The sequence below is a fragment of the Myotis myotis genome, unplaced genomic scaffold (assembly GCF_014108235.1).
Source record: "Myotis myotis isolate mMyoMyo1 unplaced genomic scaffold, mMyoMyo1.p scaffold_m19_p_5, whole genome shotgun sequence".
Lineage (NCBI taxonomy): Eukaryota > Metazoa > Chordata > Mammalia > Chiroptera > Vespertilionidae > Myotis > Myotis myotis.
Window position 1 is genome coordinate 5,389,835 of NW_023416357.1, and position 18,270 is coordinate 5,408,104.

General features: G+C 40.3%; 1 protein-coding gene across 1 annotated transcript in view; it reads left to right on the plus strand.

The window, feature by feature from the left end:
* The window catches only part of LOC118655926 (sperm flagellar protein 2-like), an 84,722-nt gene that overhangs the window by 12,899 nt on the left and 53,553 nt on the right, over positions 1–18,270 (plus strand). Inside the window, exons 6-11 of the mRNA XM_036308503.1 lie at positions 2,393–2,649; positions 4,834–4,942; positions 5,959–6,116; positions 9,737–9,913; positions 13,776–13,826; positions 16,852–17,000. Coding sequence (XP_036164396.1) covers positions 2,393–2,649; positions 4,834–4,942; positions 5,959–6,116; positions 9,737–9,913; positions 13,776–13,826; positions 16,852–17,000 — 901 coding nt within the window. The remainder of the gene's footprint in view (positions 1–2,392; positions 2,650–4,833; positions 4,943–5,958; positions 6,117–9,736; positions 9,914–13,775; positions 13,827–16,851; positions 17,001–18,270) is intronic.

Below are 18,270 nucleotides of genomic sequence, written 5' to 3' on the forward strand. Positions count from 1 at the left end.
CCCTCCCACCACCATCCCCACTGCTCCTGAGATGCCTTCAGAGGACTGCTGTCACTTTGAAATTCTTTCATCTGGTCCAAACTCATCCATTTTCCATGAGGAAAGTAAGGCACGTGGCAGTTCCATGAGGCAGTTCGGTCACGTGTCTGGTTAGTAGGGTGGCCAGAGCCAACGCCCAGGTCTTCTCACCCTATGTCACCTGATGTCATCACACGACAGCTGAACAAGTGTGACCCTGACCACCTCCTCCCTCTGAAGTAGCTCCTGAGACTGTGGGTGGAGGAGGGATCCCACAGAGCTGGCGAGGTGCTCAAGAAACATCTCCATTGTAGGCCAACAAGCCGATTCTATGTAGTGCTTTACCAAACTCTGGACAAGTTATAAAAGCAAAAATGAGGTACTTTCCTGCTTTTTATAGTCCTAACAGAAAAAGAAACAAGATTATAACTTTTAATCCAAACACCAAAATCTCAACTGTGCACGATTTAGAGGTTTAGAAGAACAAAGTTAAAGTTTATACCCTTTTCACACTGTTTCCCAATTAAAAGAATTAAAATAATTCTTAGACCACCCATTCTCTATAGAGGATACTACACTGAGGGTCTGTACCCAACTTATAATTTAATTGAGATAAATGAGACTCACTTGAATTTTTCTAAGTAGAAATATGATAATTACCAGTTGTGTAGTGAGGTGAATGAAAGATGAGTTCAGATCAGGCGGTCATGACTCCATGCTGGCTTGGGTCCGGTAGGAAGAACTTCCCAGGTTGGCATTGTGAGTATCCATTATGTACTGGGGTCTTAAAATATGTCATTTCAGTTCATTCTCATAACCACCTTGTGAGGTATGCTATCCCACTTTGTATAGATGAGGAGATAGTTTCAATGGAGAAACTGCCTGGGAACACAATCTAGAAAGTGCAAACTAATTCATACTCACACAACAGTGAGGAGATCACTTTGTTTGAAGTAAATAGTACAAAATTGTGAGAGAGAAGATAGGTAAGGAGGTTGTGTCCAGGTAGTTTTAAATACCATGTCATGGCCTCTAGAATAGATTTGGAGGGCAGCAGGTACCCACAGAAGGATTTTAAGCAAGTGAATGATTAGTTAACCCAAATTTACTATCTAATCTAATAATAGACAAACATGGTAATTGACCATACCTCCGCTACGCTTCCCATTGGCCAATCAGCAGGATATGCAAATTAACCCAACCAAGATGGCGGCTGGCAGCCACGCAGCTGAAGTGAGCAGGAGGCTTGCTTGCTCCAGTGATGGAGGAAGCCAAGCTTCCTCCCTGCTGCGCCCGGGCTCTGAGCTCCACTCTAAGCAACAAAGTTGCAATTATAGAAGCTAAACAAACCCCAGATACCTGCTTTCAGCAGGCCCTGGCCTCAGAGCTGGAGCGGCAACAAAGTTTCAATTATAGAAAGTAAATAAATCCCAGAATAAAAAAAGAAAGAAAAAAAGGAGAGGCTGGGAGGTTCCATCGCTGGCTTGGCCAGCCTGAAAACAGCCCTCAGCCCCTCATCCAGACTGGCCAGGCACCCCAGTGGGGACCCCCACCCTAAAGGGGGTGCGGGCAGCCTGAAAATAGCCATCAGCCCCTCATCCAGGCTGGCCAGGCACCCCAGTGAGGACCCCCAACCTGAAGGAGGTGTGACCAGCTGCAAACAGCCATCAGCCCCTCACCCAGGCTGGCCAGGCACCCTAGTGGGACCCCTATCCTGATCCGGGACATCCTTCAGGACAAACCAGTCGGCCCCCACTCATGCATCAGGCCTCTATCCTATATAGTAAAAGGGTAATATGCAAACTGACCCCAACAACAGAAAGACTGGTAATGACTGGTCACTATGACACACACTGACCACCAGCGGGTAGACACTCAATGCAGGAGCTGCCCTCTGGTGGTCAGTGAGCTCCCACATGGAGGAGCTCTGCTCAGCCACAAGCCAGGCTAATGGCTTCCAGTACAGCGGTGGTGGTGGGAGCCTCTCCTGCCTCCTCAGCAGCGCTAAGGATGTCCGACTGCAGCTTAGGTCTGCTCCCCGCTGGCAAGTGGACATCCCCCAAGGGCTGCCGGGCTGCCAGAGGGATGTCTGATTGCCATCTTAGGCCCAATCCCCCGAGGAGCAGGGCTAAGCCAGCAGGTGGTCATCCCCCGAGGGGTCCCAGACTGCAAGAGGGCACAGGCCGGGCTGAGGGACCCCCCACCCCAAGTGCACAAATTTTTGTGCACCGGGCCTCAAATAGATAAATAATATTCATACAGGAGGAGATTGTTATGAAGTTGAAAGAAAGATAAAGGAAAGATTCATTGTATTATTATTTCTAACATACTTATGCCTACCGCCATGTTCATGGTTTGTCCATTTTCAATTTAGTCAGATACCTGTGGATCAAGGCTGGATCCTCGATGGTTTTCCAATGACACTGAACCAAGCAGAGCTTCTGGAGCAAGCTCTCACAGGTTGCACCAGAAACCTCATGGAACTGGAGGAAAAGAAAGCACGAATATTCACACTGGCTGTTGATCCTATAACTGCCAAAGATGTGCCTTTTTCCCCAGGTGTATTTGATTTTGTCATATTATTAGACGTTTCAGATAATTCCTCACTGGGTCGCATGAATGACATCATGGGTAAGTTGGACACATTTCCTCCTCCTCCTCCTCCTCCTCCTCCTCCTCCTCCTCCTCCTCCTCCTCCTCCTCCTCCTCCTCCTTCTCCTCCTTCTCCTTCTCCTTCTTTAATGACCTTATTTACAATTTAAATTTCTCTAGGATACTGGGTATCCTAAAATTTAGCTATTTTCTGGCACCACCTAACTGGAGTTAGTGCAGACTCATTCCCACAACATTTCACCCAATTACTGATGTCAATCTCAAGTAGTGGATCCCCAGGTTAATAATACTCTGTCTAAGTTGACTACAGATGTGGGAGCTTTCATGACTCCTCCTTGGGTTTGATAAATTGCTGTAATGAATCACAGGACTCAGGGAAACACTTTACTTATGATTACTGGTTCATTATAATGGATTTTATAAAGGATGTAGATGAATGGCCAGATAAAGGGGTGCATAGATCAAGGTCTGGAAGTGTCCCTGTGCATCTTTGGAGTGCACCCTCCTCCCAGAATGTGGATGCATTCATCAACCCAGAAGCTCTTCGGGTCTCTTCTTCAGAGTTTTTTTTTCAAAGATGTCTATTGATATTAGTATATTAGTATAAGCCAAAACACAGGAAGTAAAGTTATTAGATGAGGGAGAGAAGTTGAAGTGTTCAAACATGCAACTCTGGTTTGCTAAAAAATAAAGCAAAGCCAGGATAATGCTGCTAATTTGGTGGAAAAGGGTGTTTAGGGAATGACTGTTGTCAAAGAAGTTCATCAGTGACATGGGAGTACTGGACAGATCATCAGAGTATAAATCGTTAAGATTGCAGAGATGGAGCCATTCAAGGTGACCACAAAATCCTAGATGTGGCCATGGCAGTGAGTGCCGGAGGAGAGAGGAGTAGGGTTGGGGAGAGAGCAATGCTCATCCATGTGCTGAAGGCCTTGACATACACAAGAAAGTGACCCTGAGATGGTGCATGGCAGCATCTCCTGAGAAAAGCTCCCACAATTTCCTTCCATCACCCATTACTGATGTCAGTCATCTTTGAGTTTTATAAATAACCACAGCATTATTCTGTATTCTAAATCCAGTTCCTCTTTTTATGCCATGAATGTAGATAGAAAAAAACAGATTGCTATATCCTGTGAGGGTCCTTCATTTTCTTGAACACCGTTAATTCACTCTCCAATGATCTTTTGTATTGCCTGAGTAATTCTATTTTTTTAAAATCTAGTACAAGGCTTCCCCCCCCCCTTCATGATTTTCTATTTATTCTAAATTTATGAGTGTTCTGGGCTTTATACTATTAATTCTGAATAGGGATCAATCAGAGCTGTTGAGATTGTTTTTGTTATTGTTTTCGGTCTCTTGTGGTCCATTCCTTTATAATTATTCTACCCTAGGGGAAGATGATAGAGTCTATAAAGAAAGATAAATTACTTTATTAGTAATATAATACTGACAACTAACTTGTATGCATCTTTGAGTTTATGTCTACCCTGTTATTTCATTCTTAATTTTTACATCCTGGTGGTGGTTTTCGAATCATTTGCTAGTCTGTTATTCAGGATGACCCATCATTTTTCATTGTCATCTCTTCATAGTTAGTCCTGAGACCCTCTCCACTGAAACCACAACTCCTCTTTATTGTTGTATGTCATGCTTTCTCCAATTTCCAAGGGAATTTAAATTCCGATCCCAAAACTACACTCTTTCAACATCTTATTAAGCATTTTCAGTCATTTTGGACCAAAGGTGGGGCCATATTTATTTGACTTTCTTGCATCAGTACATTTTGTTATGTCCACACTGACAGGAGCCAGGCCAAGAGACATTGTGAGAGTTTAAGAAATGTTATTGCATTCTCTCACAGCGGGCTGAGACCAGTGTCGGTGTCAGCCCCAAGAGGGGGGTTAGATCCTCTTATTTAGGGTAAAACTATGCAATAGAGGGTCAGGATGTGGGTGCATGAGTTGTTCAAGGGAGTCAAGGGAGGAGAATGCACAGGTCCAACAGGCAGAGGGTGTACTTCTTATCTTGCCTCCGCTGGCCCCAAGCTATGGGAAAAGGCTTTTAACAACATCTATTTCAGAAAACATGTCCAAGCAGGAAAGGGTAAGAGCAGGTCACCCTAATACATTTTAACAGCACGTCAGCAACTTTGACTCATTTTGCAAATTATCTAATTAGGTAATTTTCATGTCACAGCTAAAGCATTTTCAACGGAGACTTCTCAGGAAGATGTCGATCAGTATGTAGCTGCTAGAACATCAGACACGGGTGGTGACCAGAATTTAAGAGACCAAATTCAGCACCGGTTAGTATAAAACTCAGTGTCCTTGCTTCCTATTCTTTGAACAGACTGACAAGTCCCTTTGGGGTCATCAGATCCAGGGAGAAGATGTATCTCCTAGCATTCAGTCTTTTACAGGTAGAGCAAAGCTAAGTAGCTTTGATGTTGTGTGCTAGCTTGCTGATATAGTCAGAGCACCAGTCACCATAACCTGGGAGGGAAGAATTAAATCAGGTAGCACCTCCCTCTATGGTTACAGGAACTTACAAGTTCATTATATGGAATCCTAATCCAGCCCCTAGTCAGCAAATGCTGATGAAAACTGTAAAATCTCAAAGAGCTGGGCAGCAGACTACAGAGTGTAGTTCTAAAACTACTTCTGGTTTGCTAAAATGAAGTTAAGCTTTTTTAAAAAAAAGAAACGATTATTTTGGTTGCATGCAATTTGTTCATTGGAAAAGAAAATTTAAACAATTTTATGAAACCTTGAGGAGTCTAAAAATACATAGTGAGCCAGGGACAAGTAATTTGAGTGACATTAATTAAACCTACTGCCTCTCAGGGAACACAGGAAAGTTTCAAGAATCATTCCAAGAATATATTTGAGTAAGGCAAGTAAGTCGGCCAGCTCCACTTACTCAACGATCTCTTCAATTTCTATCTTGTAAGAAAAGAGTAGATGATGTAGGCAGCTCAGGCTGTGGCTGCCCTCAAAAGCGCACTCAGCTCTTCCCCTGTGAGCGCAGGCCATGTATCCTTAGAGAACTGAACTGCCACTAAAAGGTTCCTGAAATGATTCTGTTTTAAACCTTCTTTTGCTCTTTCATACACCTCAAAAATATGGCTTTTTGGTATTAAATAATTTCTTCTTTAAAGTGAATATTCTTCCATTACCTGCAGAGTTCTTAAAGTTGGTCTTTCAGATTTAAGTAGATTGGCAATGTGTGTTTTTTCATTATGGACGTGAGATAAATCATGCATAATGTTACTTGAATATTTCAATCAGTATGTGATGTTTATATAATATTTTGATATTGTAGAATTATAGGTTTCTTGGACAACTGGCCTTTATTGGAGCAATGGTTTACAGAACCGGAAAATATTCTGATAAAAATCAATGCTGAAGTAGATAAAGAGTCATTATGCCAAAAAGTGAAAGAAGTGGTTGCGAATGAAATGGTTAAAAAAGAGAATAAAGGTAACTATATTTTTTTTATAATTTTGAGCTCATATAATCAAAATGTATGGTTTTAATGAATTTAGGAGGGAATGAGAGTGTGGTGACAAAGTCCTAGTTTGGATTTGGATTATGCCATCTACAAACGTCTTATACCTCTGATTTTAGTTTTCTGCCACAGATGTTTCTAAATAAAATATTTTTTCTCTTTGTTTTAATTTAATTAAAATAGGTCATCTAGCTGAAACCATTGTTTTCATATGAAAAACAATAATAGCAGAGTTAAAATCAAGGCTGCTAGAGAAAAGGGTAAAGATACCACTCTGTCAACCTGAGCCTTCTAAGGAAGCAGTGCGTGAATCCACCTTTTGGGAGGGAACACGAGGCAGTTTATTTTCCTCCATCTCCCCTTGTCGGTGTGAATTTACTGATTAGGAACTGCTGACTTATATGCCTGCCTCTGGGATACATATTACCCAGGTCAAACCATCCTGACCTCCTTTGTCTTTCATCTAACCAATAATAATTGTTCCATGGTACTATTGGAACTTACTATTGAAAGGGATGAGGAGTCATCCACTGTCAATGCCAGACTTCAAGTGGAATCCTACCCTTGAGAAATGATTTGCAAAATGTTTCCCTTTTATCAATTACCCCTAACTAAACTGGCAACTGCAGTTTCTTGGATTAATTAAAAAATTGTCCAAGTTAGTATCACAAGGATTCTAAAACTGCCAACTGCCCCCTGCCATTAGACTTGTGACCGACACACCATCATGTGTCAGTTGCCTGACACTGAAGTAGCACCCGGGAATCAGGCACAACCACCCTGGGGGCTAGGACCTCCCGCTTAGAAAGACAAGCTCCTGGAACACCCACGCAAAGCTTTCAGACACAATAAAAACCAGACCGGTCGATTATTTAAGTGGCTTAGCATGTTATTGGAAGGTCAGGTATTAGGCTGAGAGGAGGAACAAACCTCGCACAGCCATCTCAGAGTCTGGGCTGGGAGGCAAAACCAGACTGATTCTAAGCTGTAGCCTCGAACACCTGCAGGTTAGAACCAATTTGTTTCTCTCAGCTATCCGTCTCACTTTAACATTTTTCTAAAGATTTTACATTCTAATCGCCGATTACATTAGCAGCCTGAACTGCCACTTGTCTAAGATCTACAGTCCAATCAGTTAGTTATTTTAACACATATTTTATCATTAACATACTAAACATTTACTTAGTACTCTGTTAAAAAATAAAAGGCTGTGGTGCTTTTATATATATTCTGATGCCCACAAAAATGTGACCATAATATGTAGTTAAATAGGAAAAGGCAGGTTCTACAGTAAGTAATCTCATTTTTGTTTTAAAAGTGTGTCTATGTTTTAAATATGCACGGAAAAGAGTCCAGCAACCTATGCAGTACTTGATGGTCAGGAAAGGAGAAAGGCAAGGAGCCTGAGCAGGCCATTTCCCTTCCTACTTATTTGTCTAAATTGTTTGATTTTTTTAAAAAATAGTAATTATTTTACTTTATAATCAGAGAAAAAGTTAATTTCTACTTTGAAAAAAAATCTCCTAGAATGAAACCTCCTTGTTTGCTGAACTGCAGAGAATAATCTAAGGGCAAAGGGAGGATGTCCAAAGAGAAACAGCCATACGAGAGTATAGGGACTCATTGCCAGGGGTGCAGGCCGTAAGGTTGTGGCCATTTCCAGCATGGAGGGCTTGAAGGTCCGGGAGGGCAAGGACAGTGTGCTAGAAGGGGTGAACTTGAATCATGAAAGCCAAAGGGCCTTAACAATAACAGGAGCCTGGGAAAACACAAGCCAGCCACGCTCTGCTACTCAAGGCTCTGGGCTGGTTGTCCCCTCTGCCAGGCCCCTCTTCCCTCCCTTACCCACAGGCCTGGCTCCCTGACTCTATTCAAGTCTTTGCTCAAACCCCACCTTCTCAATGGGCCTGCCCTGCTCAGCACTCTATTTGAAACTTCATTGGCTGCCCCACAGCACTTTGGATCCCCTGTACTCTGTTCTATTTATCTTCTTAGCACTTATCACCTTCCAAACCTCTCATACAAATTAACTTATTCACTGGCACTGCTCAGTGTTTGAGCGCCAACCTATGAACCAGGAGGTCACGGTTCGATTCCCAGTCAGGGCACATGCCTGGGTTGTGGGCTCAGTCCCCAGTGTGGGGCATGCAGGAAGCAGCCAATTCAGTGATTCTCATCATTGATGTTTCTCTCTCTCTCTCTCCCTTCCTCTCTGAAATCATTAAAAATATATTTTTTTATTTTTATTTTTTATTTTTTTATTTTCTTTTATTTTCTTTTATTTATTTATTTTTTTAATTTACTGCTTAAAGTATTACAAAGGGTATTACATATGTGTCCATTTTATCCCCCTGCCCTAGACAGTCCCCTAGCCTCCCTTATCCCCCAGTGTCTTATGTCCATTGGTTATGCTTATATGCATGCATACAAGTCCTTTAGTTGATCACTTACCCCCCTACCTCCTGCCCCCCAACCCTCCCCGGCCTTCCTGCTGCAGTTTGACAATCTGTTTGAGGCAGCTCTGCCTCTGTATCTATTATTGTTCAAAAGTTTATAATGGTCTCTATTATCCATGAATGAGTGAGATCATGTGGTATTTTTCCTTCATTGACTGGCTTATTTCACTTAACATAATGCTCTCCAGTTCCATCCATGACGTTGCAAATGGTAAGAGTTCCTTCCTTTTTAGAGCAGCATAGTATTCCATCGTGTAGATGTACCACAGTTTAAAAATATATTTTAAAAAAATTAACTTATCCATCACATTGATGGTTTGCCTCTCACCGCTAGAATGCAAGCTTCACGGGGCAGCGATGTTTCTCTCTCGTTTTATTGTTGTATCTTCAGCAACCAGCACTGTGCCTGGTGTTGTTTGTAGTGTAGTTAGTAGTGTAGTACTAGCAGTAATAGTAGTAGCAGCAGCAGCAGTAGGAATAGTAGCAGGTGGTGGGTAGTGGTAGTCTTACCTTATTGTTACAGCCCTTCCTTTCTTTCAAGGCACAATTCAGGTTTAGTGAATGGTTGTTACATGAATGAATGAACTGCTAAAACTCAGTGGCGTACTATGTGCTATTCTAAGCGCTTTACATCTATTCACTCATAGACATTGGTGCTGCCATCTCCTTCCCCTTCTTTTCCACCCCACCCCCATCTCCTCCACCACATTGCTCTTCACCTTCTCTTTACACTTTTTTAAATCTTGTTTTTCCATTGGAAATTCTGAAATAATCCTTTTTTCCTATTCCACCACATTAGCTATGTTTAGATTGTTGCTTTTACATTTGGCACCCCCTCAACAAGCCACACACACACACACACACACACACACACACACACACACACTCCCACTCCCCATTCCATCCCCATCCCAGCCTCACCACAAACATCATCAGAGGGAAATGGCATTTCTTACCAAGCAGCGAAGCTGAAAATCTTAAGAGCTGGATAGTTTAAGGGAGAGCCCGAAAACATAAATGTAGCCTTAAATCAATACAGACAATTGATATCCATTTAGGTGGTTAATAGTAGGTCAAATGAAATAGTAGGTGTTTGAGATTCCTAATCAAAGTTCATTCTTATCGTCCTTTTGCAGTTAAAAGGGAACTAGAAGAAAAGGAAGCTGCGAAAAAGGAAGAAGCTTTCCTGGCTGAGTCTCCACCTTTGCCGCCGCCGCCGCCGCCTCCCCCGCCTCCTGAACCAGAAAAAGAGAAGGAAACGCATCCCCCGCATGAGCGCCCGAAAACTTCTGGAAAAGGAAAAGCACCACCAGGTGACTGACGGGACCATCTGCCATCCTGTCCGCCAGTCTCATTTTCACTTAGAAGAGAATGGCAATGGTAGTCCCAGTCCACTAGTCTAGAGTCAGACTTTGAGCAACTCTAATCATATGGATACAAGCCATATGCTCAGATGGAAGTGGAAGAGCCTTAGTAGCTAAGAGCCTGGCGGTCAGAAAGCCCAGGCACTTCACTGCGCTGGGGGCGGGGACCATGAAGTCCTCACACCCAGATCTACTGATTAGAATAAGTCCGCAGATGGGAAGAGAAAAGACACAGAGGAAATCAGGAATTTAGAGCAGATCAGGAGGACAGACGTCTGTGTGCTGAACTGTAGTTTGACGTATCGTGAGAACATCTTATGACATGAGAATTAGCATACGCAGGTATCCACAGAATAAGGGAACAAATCAATAGTACTCATTAGAGACTAGGATTTGTCTGTAACTTAATCTTCAGTGCAGTATGATTATAAAAGGATAGAAGTATATTATGTAATATATAATATATGTGGATAAAGAGTTTGTGTAGAAAATATTTCGTAGCTTACATTTTTTCTAGATTCTTAACCACTAAGGACTGTTAAGTTACGTGTTAGACAATGAAAATAATGACAAATGTAAAGTGCTTCATTGTTGAAATGCATGTTGTTGGTAGAATAACATCATAAATTTGGGCTGTATACATGAACAAATGTGGCCGTAGTTTCTGGTTTCAGCTTTATGAGTGGCAGATGGTACAGTTACCCAAGTCTATCTGAGTATATCTAAAAAGATTTTAAATTATTTTAAAAATATATTTTTATTGACTTCAGAGAGAAAGGGAAAGGAAGAAAGAGATAGAAATATCAATGATGAGAGAAACTCATCAATCGGCTGCCTCCTGCATGCCCCCTACTGGGGACTGAGCCCACAACCCGGGCATGTGCCCTGACTGGGAATAGAACCGTGACCTCCTGTTCATAGGTCGGGGCTCAACCACTGAGCCACGCCTGCTGAGCTCCCTGGGTATATTCTTGATAGTGTCTCATGATTGTATTTCCAATCCCATCATCTTCATGCTTCATGGAAATTTGAAATGGGCCTGAATATTTTTAAATTAAATTTATTTATATTAAATAAATTCAAAGACTTGGCAACATGCTATGATCTATTAAAGACCATTATATTCCAACAAAATGGGGCTTAACTAAAGACAAAATATACAAACTCTAAAAGAGGGTTGTTGTTTTTTTTATCATATGAACAATAAAACATAAATCTGTGCCCTACTTGGTTTGGCTCAGTGGATAGAGCATCAGTCTGGGAACCAAAGGGTCCCAGGTTCAATTCTGCTCAAGAGCACGTACCTTGATTGCAGGCTCCTCCCTGGCCCAGGCCCTGGTCAGGAGGGAACCAACGGATGTGTTTCTCTCACATCAATATTTCTCTCTGTCTTTCCCTCTCTCTTCTACTCTCCCTAAAAGTCAATGAAAAAATATCCTCAGGTGAGGATTAACAATAACCCAAACAAAAGAAATGCACAAAGCTGTGAGTTAAATGTACGCCCTTCCCCACTATCTCACTGGGAATTAAAAAAAACAACAACACAAAACAATTCAGAGACTGGAGGAGAAATGGAAATCTTTAGAACATCTGGTAGAACTGGGAAGACAGTCTCCACAGCAGCTCAAGTGAGACAGGCCTTCAACCTGTGGCTCAGCTCTCCCTCCCCCCACCCTCAGCCTGCTCACAGGTGGGAGGGTCCATGTACCTGAGCCAGGCCCTCAAACCAATCTCTGGTGTTTCTGGTCATGACACAGTTCAGTCTGAGTTTCTGAAGTTTCCTTGTGAATTTAAAATTGTTCTTGAATACTGTGCACTGGAGATATAATAAAGCTATTGTTGCTTCAAAGAGTGGTTGTATCTGCTGTCTCTTTTTTCCACCAAGGACAGGGCTGGTGCCTGATCTTTAAACATGCACAGAAGGGTTCATCTCCAGGGGCCTAGTTCCTGCCTTCCAACTGTAATCTCTGTTGCAAGGAGATCGTGGTGCTTTGGGGCACTGGTGGGGCAATAGCCTCGCTGCCCTTACAGCTCAGGGAAGCTTGGATAAGCAATTTTAGGAGGAAAATTTCCAGCAGGTTTTTTTTTAAATATAAAAATTTATAATTTTTTCAAAAGAGAAGATTTCAGAATTAAAAGTCTGAGGCCTCTGAACATGCCCGACTCAAACACCCAATTAGAATCACCTTTAGGAGTTGAGATGCAAAGAAGAAGAATTACTAAAAAAAAAAAAAAATCAGGGTGGAAATGGGGTCAAGAGTGAGGCATAGGCATAGAATAGTGAGTACTAAGTGATCTGTGTCTGAATTTTATATATCTGCTGCAAATGCACTTGGGATTAAGCTTGAAAACTTCAGAGTTACGGTCTAATAAAGAGTTTAGTATCAAATCTACTACCGAATGTCAGAATTCCATTTAAAACTAAAATTCTCAATGTGATGAAATCACCCATGCTGTGAGTTAAGAATATTTGTTGAGATTTCAGAATATATTTTAAAACAGATAAAAAAAACAAAAAATGTGGACAGAGTGCATGCTGTCCCAGCAGAAATTAGACTTGCCCACAATACTTTTTAAGTTGTATTTAGGTACCTCTATTTTTACCTTCTTTTCTCTGTTGCCTTGAGCTTAAGTTTAGAGCAAGTTAAACAGTTGATTACCCAGAATAATGTTATGAAAGGAACTAGAAGCATATGTAGATTTTAATCATCATCATCATCATTATTTTATTAAGCTTATTTCTTTAAAAAGAAATTAATTCAAATGTTTGAATTTCTTATTTATTTATGAGTTTGGAGGTCAGCTATTTGGACGTATCCAGTCCTTTTATAGAAGTTAACAAAGATTCAAGGTACTCCTTCTCTATGTCTTACACTGGTCTTATTTCTATGGAGTCCTGGTTGTTGGATCTGAGATGTTTAAATCTAAGTGGTATGTGCTATGCATTTACATACTCTTATAACTGTCACTTCTAAATACAAAGAATAGGTTCAGATGGGGTCTCTTTCCATCACAGGCATTTAAATTGCCCTATATATTCATCTTTCTACTGAAGAAAAATACTGTAGCTCCAGGATAAAGGGAAAAAATGATGAAATTTATTGACTGAATAATGCAGGATGTAGTGAAATTTTTTCAAGGAACCGATTTATTATTTGGGACATCTTATTGACGTATAGATCATCAGTTTCCCATTTTCTCTCTTCCAATATATTTTGGACTAGATTTCAGGGAATCCATGATAAATATATCCAATCTACCCTTTGCATTGCTAATTATAGTCAACGCAAAATGGAACTGCAGAAGTCACAAGGTAACCAAGTCTGTGGTCAAGGGAAGTTCAAGGATGCACCATATGAAAACATGTGGTTATTTAACTCTTCTTCAAGGTATTTTGGCATCATTCTATTACTGACTCAGTTGTCGTGTTGTATAAGGATTCTTCAGTTGAAATAAATCCAAACACAGCCATACGCTTCAAATGGATCTGTGACTAACTTTTAAAACTCTACAGGTTTGTTGCCGTGAAGAATTTACAACCAAATCCCTTACAAAATGTTGGTGTTAAACTAGGACTAAACTTCTGTGTGACAGAATAGAATAGTTCTAATGAGGCTGTCATTCAAGAAGTTCTGAACCACAGGCTTGGTTCAGAATATATTTTAACTCATGGTAAAGGCCTGAGCCATGTTATGGGGTTCACAAATGTAACTGTTTATCTGTGAGAAGTAACATTTGATTGCTTACAAATCATATAGCTCAGACTATTAAAAAAACGATAAATGATATGTATGTGTTGAATTTTGTTTAGAACCCCCGCGTGGTAAGCAAGACTCTCCTCCAGAAGGAAAGGGGAAGAAAGGTGATACTGAACTCAAAAAAAAAGGTATATCTGATTAAATATAATTCTGCACTTTCTAACTGTCTCAGTGAAAAGCTAGACTATTGGTATACACTGAATACTCTTCTCAGGCATTTGTAAGCCATACACCCCTGCCGGAGAATATAACCTCATTGTTTCCACAGCCTGGCTCCTAGAAAAGGTCCTGCTGAGAAAAGTGATGCTTGTAAGGAATAATTTCAAGAACATCTAATATTCAGAATATCCATTCATCACAGGTATTATAGGTGTTATCCTTGGGCTAAGCTATGCCATCAGAAAGCTACATACTGAACCTATTTCTTGGGTCCCATGGAATTGCTTTCACTGATAACCACTTTGGTATAAAATCCTCAATGACCTTCATGACATAACATAGCAGTGGAGGTGAAACTTTCATTATACCAATAATAATCTGGTATTATATCTTCTGAAGGGATAGCATGCCCACTACATCATTCAATGGCCCCTATAGGAAATCTTCGGTGAGAAATTTCATTTAGAATCAAGGGACAGGAAAATCTTTCTTCCTCTAAGTGGTTAGATAATTAGCTAAAGTATAGCATTTCCTCTTTTTTATTTTTCTGTCTAAAAGTTTAGAACAGATTAGCGACTCAGATTTAGTATCTATGCAGGGACCTAGGTCTCAGTATCTGCCTTCTAATGCCTCCCCTGGTATTGACCTTCTACTTTAAGTTGTATTTTTCCTGACCCTAATTTCATTTATGCTTTTTTTTCTATTTTATCTTAACTATTTCTGTGAAATAAGGGGTATATATTTTAAAGTAATTGACAGTTGGTGAAAGGAAATCCCCGCTTCTAAAAGCATGTTAGTTGGATTTATGTTGAAGCTGCTGCAATGGCCAGTTAATTAGAGCTTGAAAGGTAGTTATGGATACAGACAATTGGCATTTTCCAAGGTGCGTTTGAATGGGTTGTCATGAAATGTGTACCTCTGTTTAACTTTCATTACAAATTGCCAATGTAGTTGCCTCCCAAGAGTGTGCAAAGTTCACAAAATGAAGTGCTAAAAAACAATCTTTATTTTCAGCATTTAAAGATACATAACTATGAATTTCAAAGAGAATATCACCCTTCTCTGATCATATGCCCTGACGAGCTTATATAACTAGAGCCACTTGGTGAATTAACACTGACATAAAAATTTTAGCTGAAATGTTTAAGGCCATTACTTATGCTCACCTCTCACCTGCTTATACTAATAGGAGAATAATTTTCACATTTACGTGATTCATCCCTTGCTTTCTTAGTGTGATCAACAAAATCAAATGAAGGATTATTACAAAATCATCGAAAGTAGGAGTTAATTATACCTATGCATATTAGGTACTAAACCATCAAGTTAGACATAATAGTGCACATGCTCTATGATCATAAAAGTATACAGACTCTAAACAAACAATGAGCAGATACAAGTTCAACCAGTAAAATACATACACTGGAGTGATGTAGTTAGTTCAACTTAAGTAACTCCAGGGACTTAGAAAAAAATTAGCTCTTATTTTACTGAAATTCTATTGTATTTAATAATATTTGAAATACATGAAGAAGAAAATAAAACTCATTCCATCTCACATTGATAATTACAAGGTTCTTCTTAGGAATCTTTCTTAGAGAAATTTATCTTAAAGTGGCCATAGCATTCTCACTTTTATTGCACCAGAGAGTCAAGTCAAGGGATGAAAAATTATCAACAGAAAAAAAATAGATGAACATTTTGGTTATTGACTGAACAAAGATTTTCTTAAATTTTTCTAAATTAAAAAAAAATCTAGATACAACATTAGACCTGTGGATAATGGATACTCTTTTTAAATAAATAAGTAGAACTCACCTAAACTACCTACAAAATACAATTGCCAATTTCCCCTCTACATATAATCCATATATTTTTAACTAGCATTAAAGTAGAAGATATATTTACTTCCTAAAGAGCATTTTTCTTCAAAAAACATTACATACATATATTTTTGGGAAAGAATGTGCTCCCAATTCTATAGGCATCTATAAACTGCATCTAGAATCTGGATTACTGATAAGTAGAATTTAAACAGAATGACTTTCTACACTCTGACAACCTCGATCCTTTAAGGAAGTAATGTCCTTCCAGAATCAAGGTGCCTTGGTCAGTCACAGTCTTTTAGATCATTAGGGTGCACTTAACAGGTCTCATTCCCATCTTGATGCTGAACTGAAAATTAGGTCTCTTCTTTCTCCTTTTCTTCCTCTTCTTTCTCCTCCTCTTTCTCCTTCCTCTCTCTTACCCTTCTCTCCCCTCATATGTCCTCCCCTCTCCTCTTCTTCTGTCTCTTTAATGCCTTAATTCAGCCAGGCTATGGCATGGCGATTACCTTTATCCATACTCCCTGACTCCAGCAACGAATATAGTTTTCCACGCAGAAACCCAATGTCTCATGCAGGGAATGTGGGACTATTCAGGAGGTACCATATGCCTTCTTCTCTTCCCCCGCATCCCTCACCAGCTCTGGATAACCCCTACAATAACCTCCTCTTCTCCCTCGCCCCCCTCCCCTCCTTCCCTGGGCTTCAAGGAACACCAAGAACCACTTCTGTTATAGCTGCCCTCTTTCTCATTCAGGGTGAGGAGTTTCACGTGCCAGTTTTTGCAATAGTAAATGAAATACACTTTTCTCTAGACTCTAAACTTTGTAAGAACTATATGTTCCTTGTGGAAGAAACGACAGAGATAAAAATAAAATATCAAGTTGCTTGTCATAGCCAAACGAACAAGAGAGGTTGCATTGCTTAAAAAAACACACACAAAAACTAGTATTGATATTACTAGCTAATGTCTGGGCTGTAGAAAATGAGGTTTATTATTTTTGATTAGTTGATGCTACCCAGAGTTGCTTAAAATGTAATTAATGAATTGCCTGAAGTCCATGGCATTCATATATTTATTCACCCGCCAGAATCTGGTCCCGTTCACCTACTTGTAGTGGAATGATTTATATGCATGTTTAAGGTTCTACTAAAGGAAAACTGTCAGGAGGAAAAGCATCAGGAAAGAAATCACCTCCTGAATCCACAGTTCTGTCACCTACCCCAATAGTGCCACCACCACCAAAGCCAGGATCGGAAGACTGGGTCTACGTGAATGAACCAATTCCTGAGGTATGGCAGTTTAGATTCAAGCTAGTAGAACATATTCTTTTTATTGTCTACAGTAAGAGTCACGCCATTCCATACATGTTGATGAATATATTCATCAAAAAACTGAGATGATTTTTAAAGACTATTCATTGAGCCACATCTCATCCTTCCTCCACTCCCTCGTTACTGAGTCATGCTTTGGACCGCTGCTGAGTGCAGAAATCAGGGGAGCCAGTGGGTCCTGTGAGGACCCATTTTCTCCCCAGGGACAAGCAGAGATGCAGTTTCCTGGAAAAATGACTTCCCCAGTGCACATACCCAGCAAATTATAGCTCCTTTCCCATGTTCCCATACTAATCATAATGCTTCCAAATGAAGTTTAACCTCTGATGTTCAGAAATAGAAGAAATGTTTGGAAGCTAACTAAGCTAATAAAAGAACAGGTAGTTGTCTGGCCTGAGGACTTTACTAGTAAATGGGTGCATGAATTCAGGGGAGGAGATGCCCGAGGTAAGCCCTGGAAGTGCCATTCAGTTCTTTGTTCTCTAACAACTGCAAAGCCCAGTTGCCACCTGGATACATCTGATGGCCCTAATAGAGAAACCACCTTTGGAAAATCACAGATTGGCCTTTCCTTTAGCTGACCATCTGTGCCAGGCCTTTGAGACTCAGTCATGAATTGCAGTGATTGGGGTGTTGCTGTTTTTATTGAGGTTTCCTAGGGAAATGGCTTACCTCCCCAATTACAACATAAACTCCTTAATTAATTAATTCGTATCGAGGGGGAAATTACCACAGAAAACATGTGAAGAGGAGAACATGAAGTTATATAATTATGGATGTGTATAACTGATACCACTAAGCCAAACTATGCTACTTTTTAAAATAAACTGCGGGAAGGCAAATTTCTGCTCAACACAAGGAAGAATTTTCTAGTAACATGAGTTGTGCGACACTGTAGGGGGCTGCCTTAGAATGTCATGCTTGATGCATCAGTGAGGTCCACGTAGAGACTGAACAGTCTATTTCTAGTATTTGGCATTTCTGAATTGAAGAGAAAATTAAGTCAAATGACCCCATGTGTGATTCCCTGAGTAATTAAATGCACAGCCAATAAGAGAATAAGTAGTACAGTAAATTCATACTGAAGATCATCAGTTTTATTTCATTGTGATTATTTCTTGGTTCTTAATTATTTATTTGCATTATTCAAGATAACATAAAAGAAACTTCCAGTTTTCAAGGTGCACAGAACAAGATAAAATCTCTTTGATGAATTCAGAGAAATAAC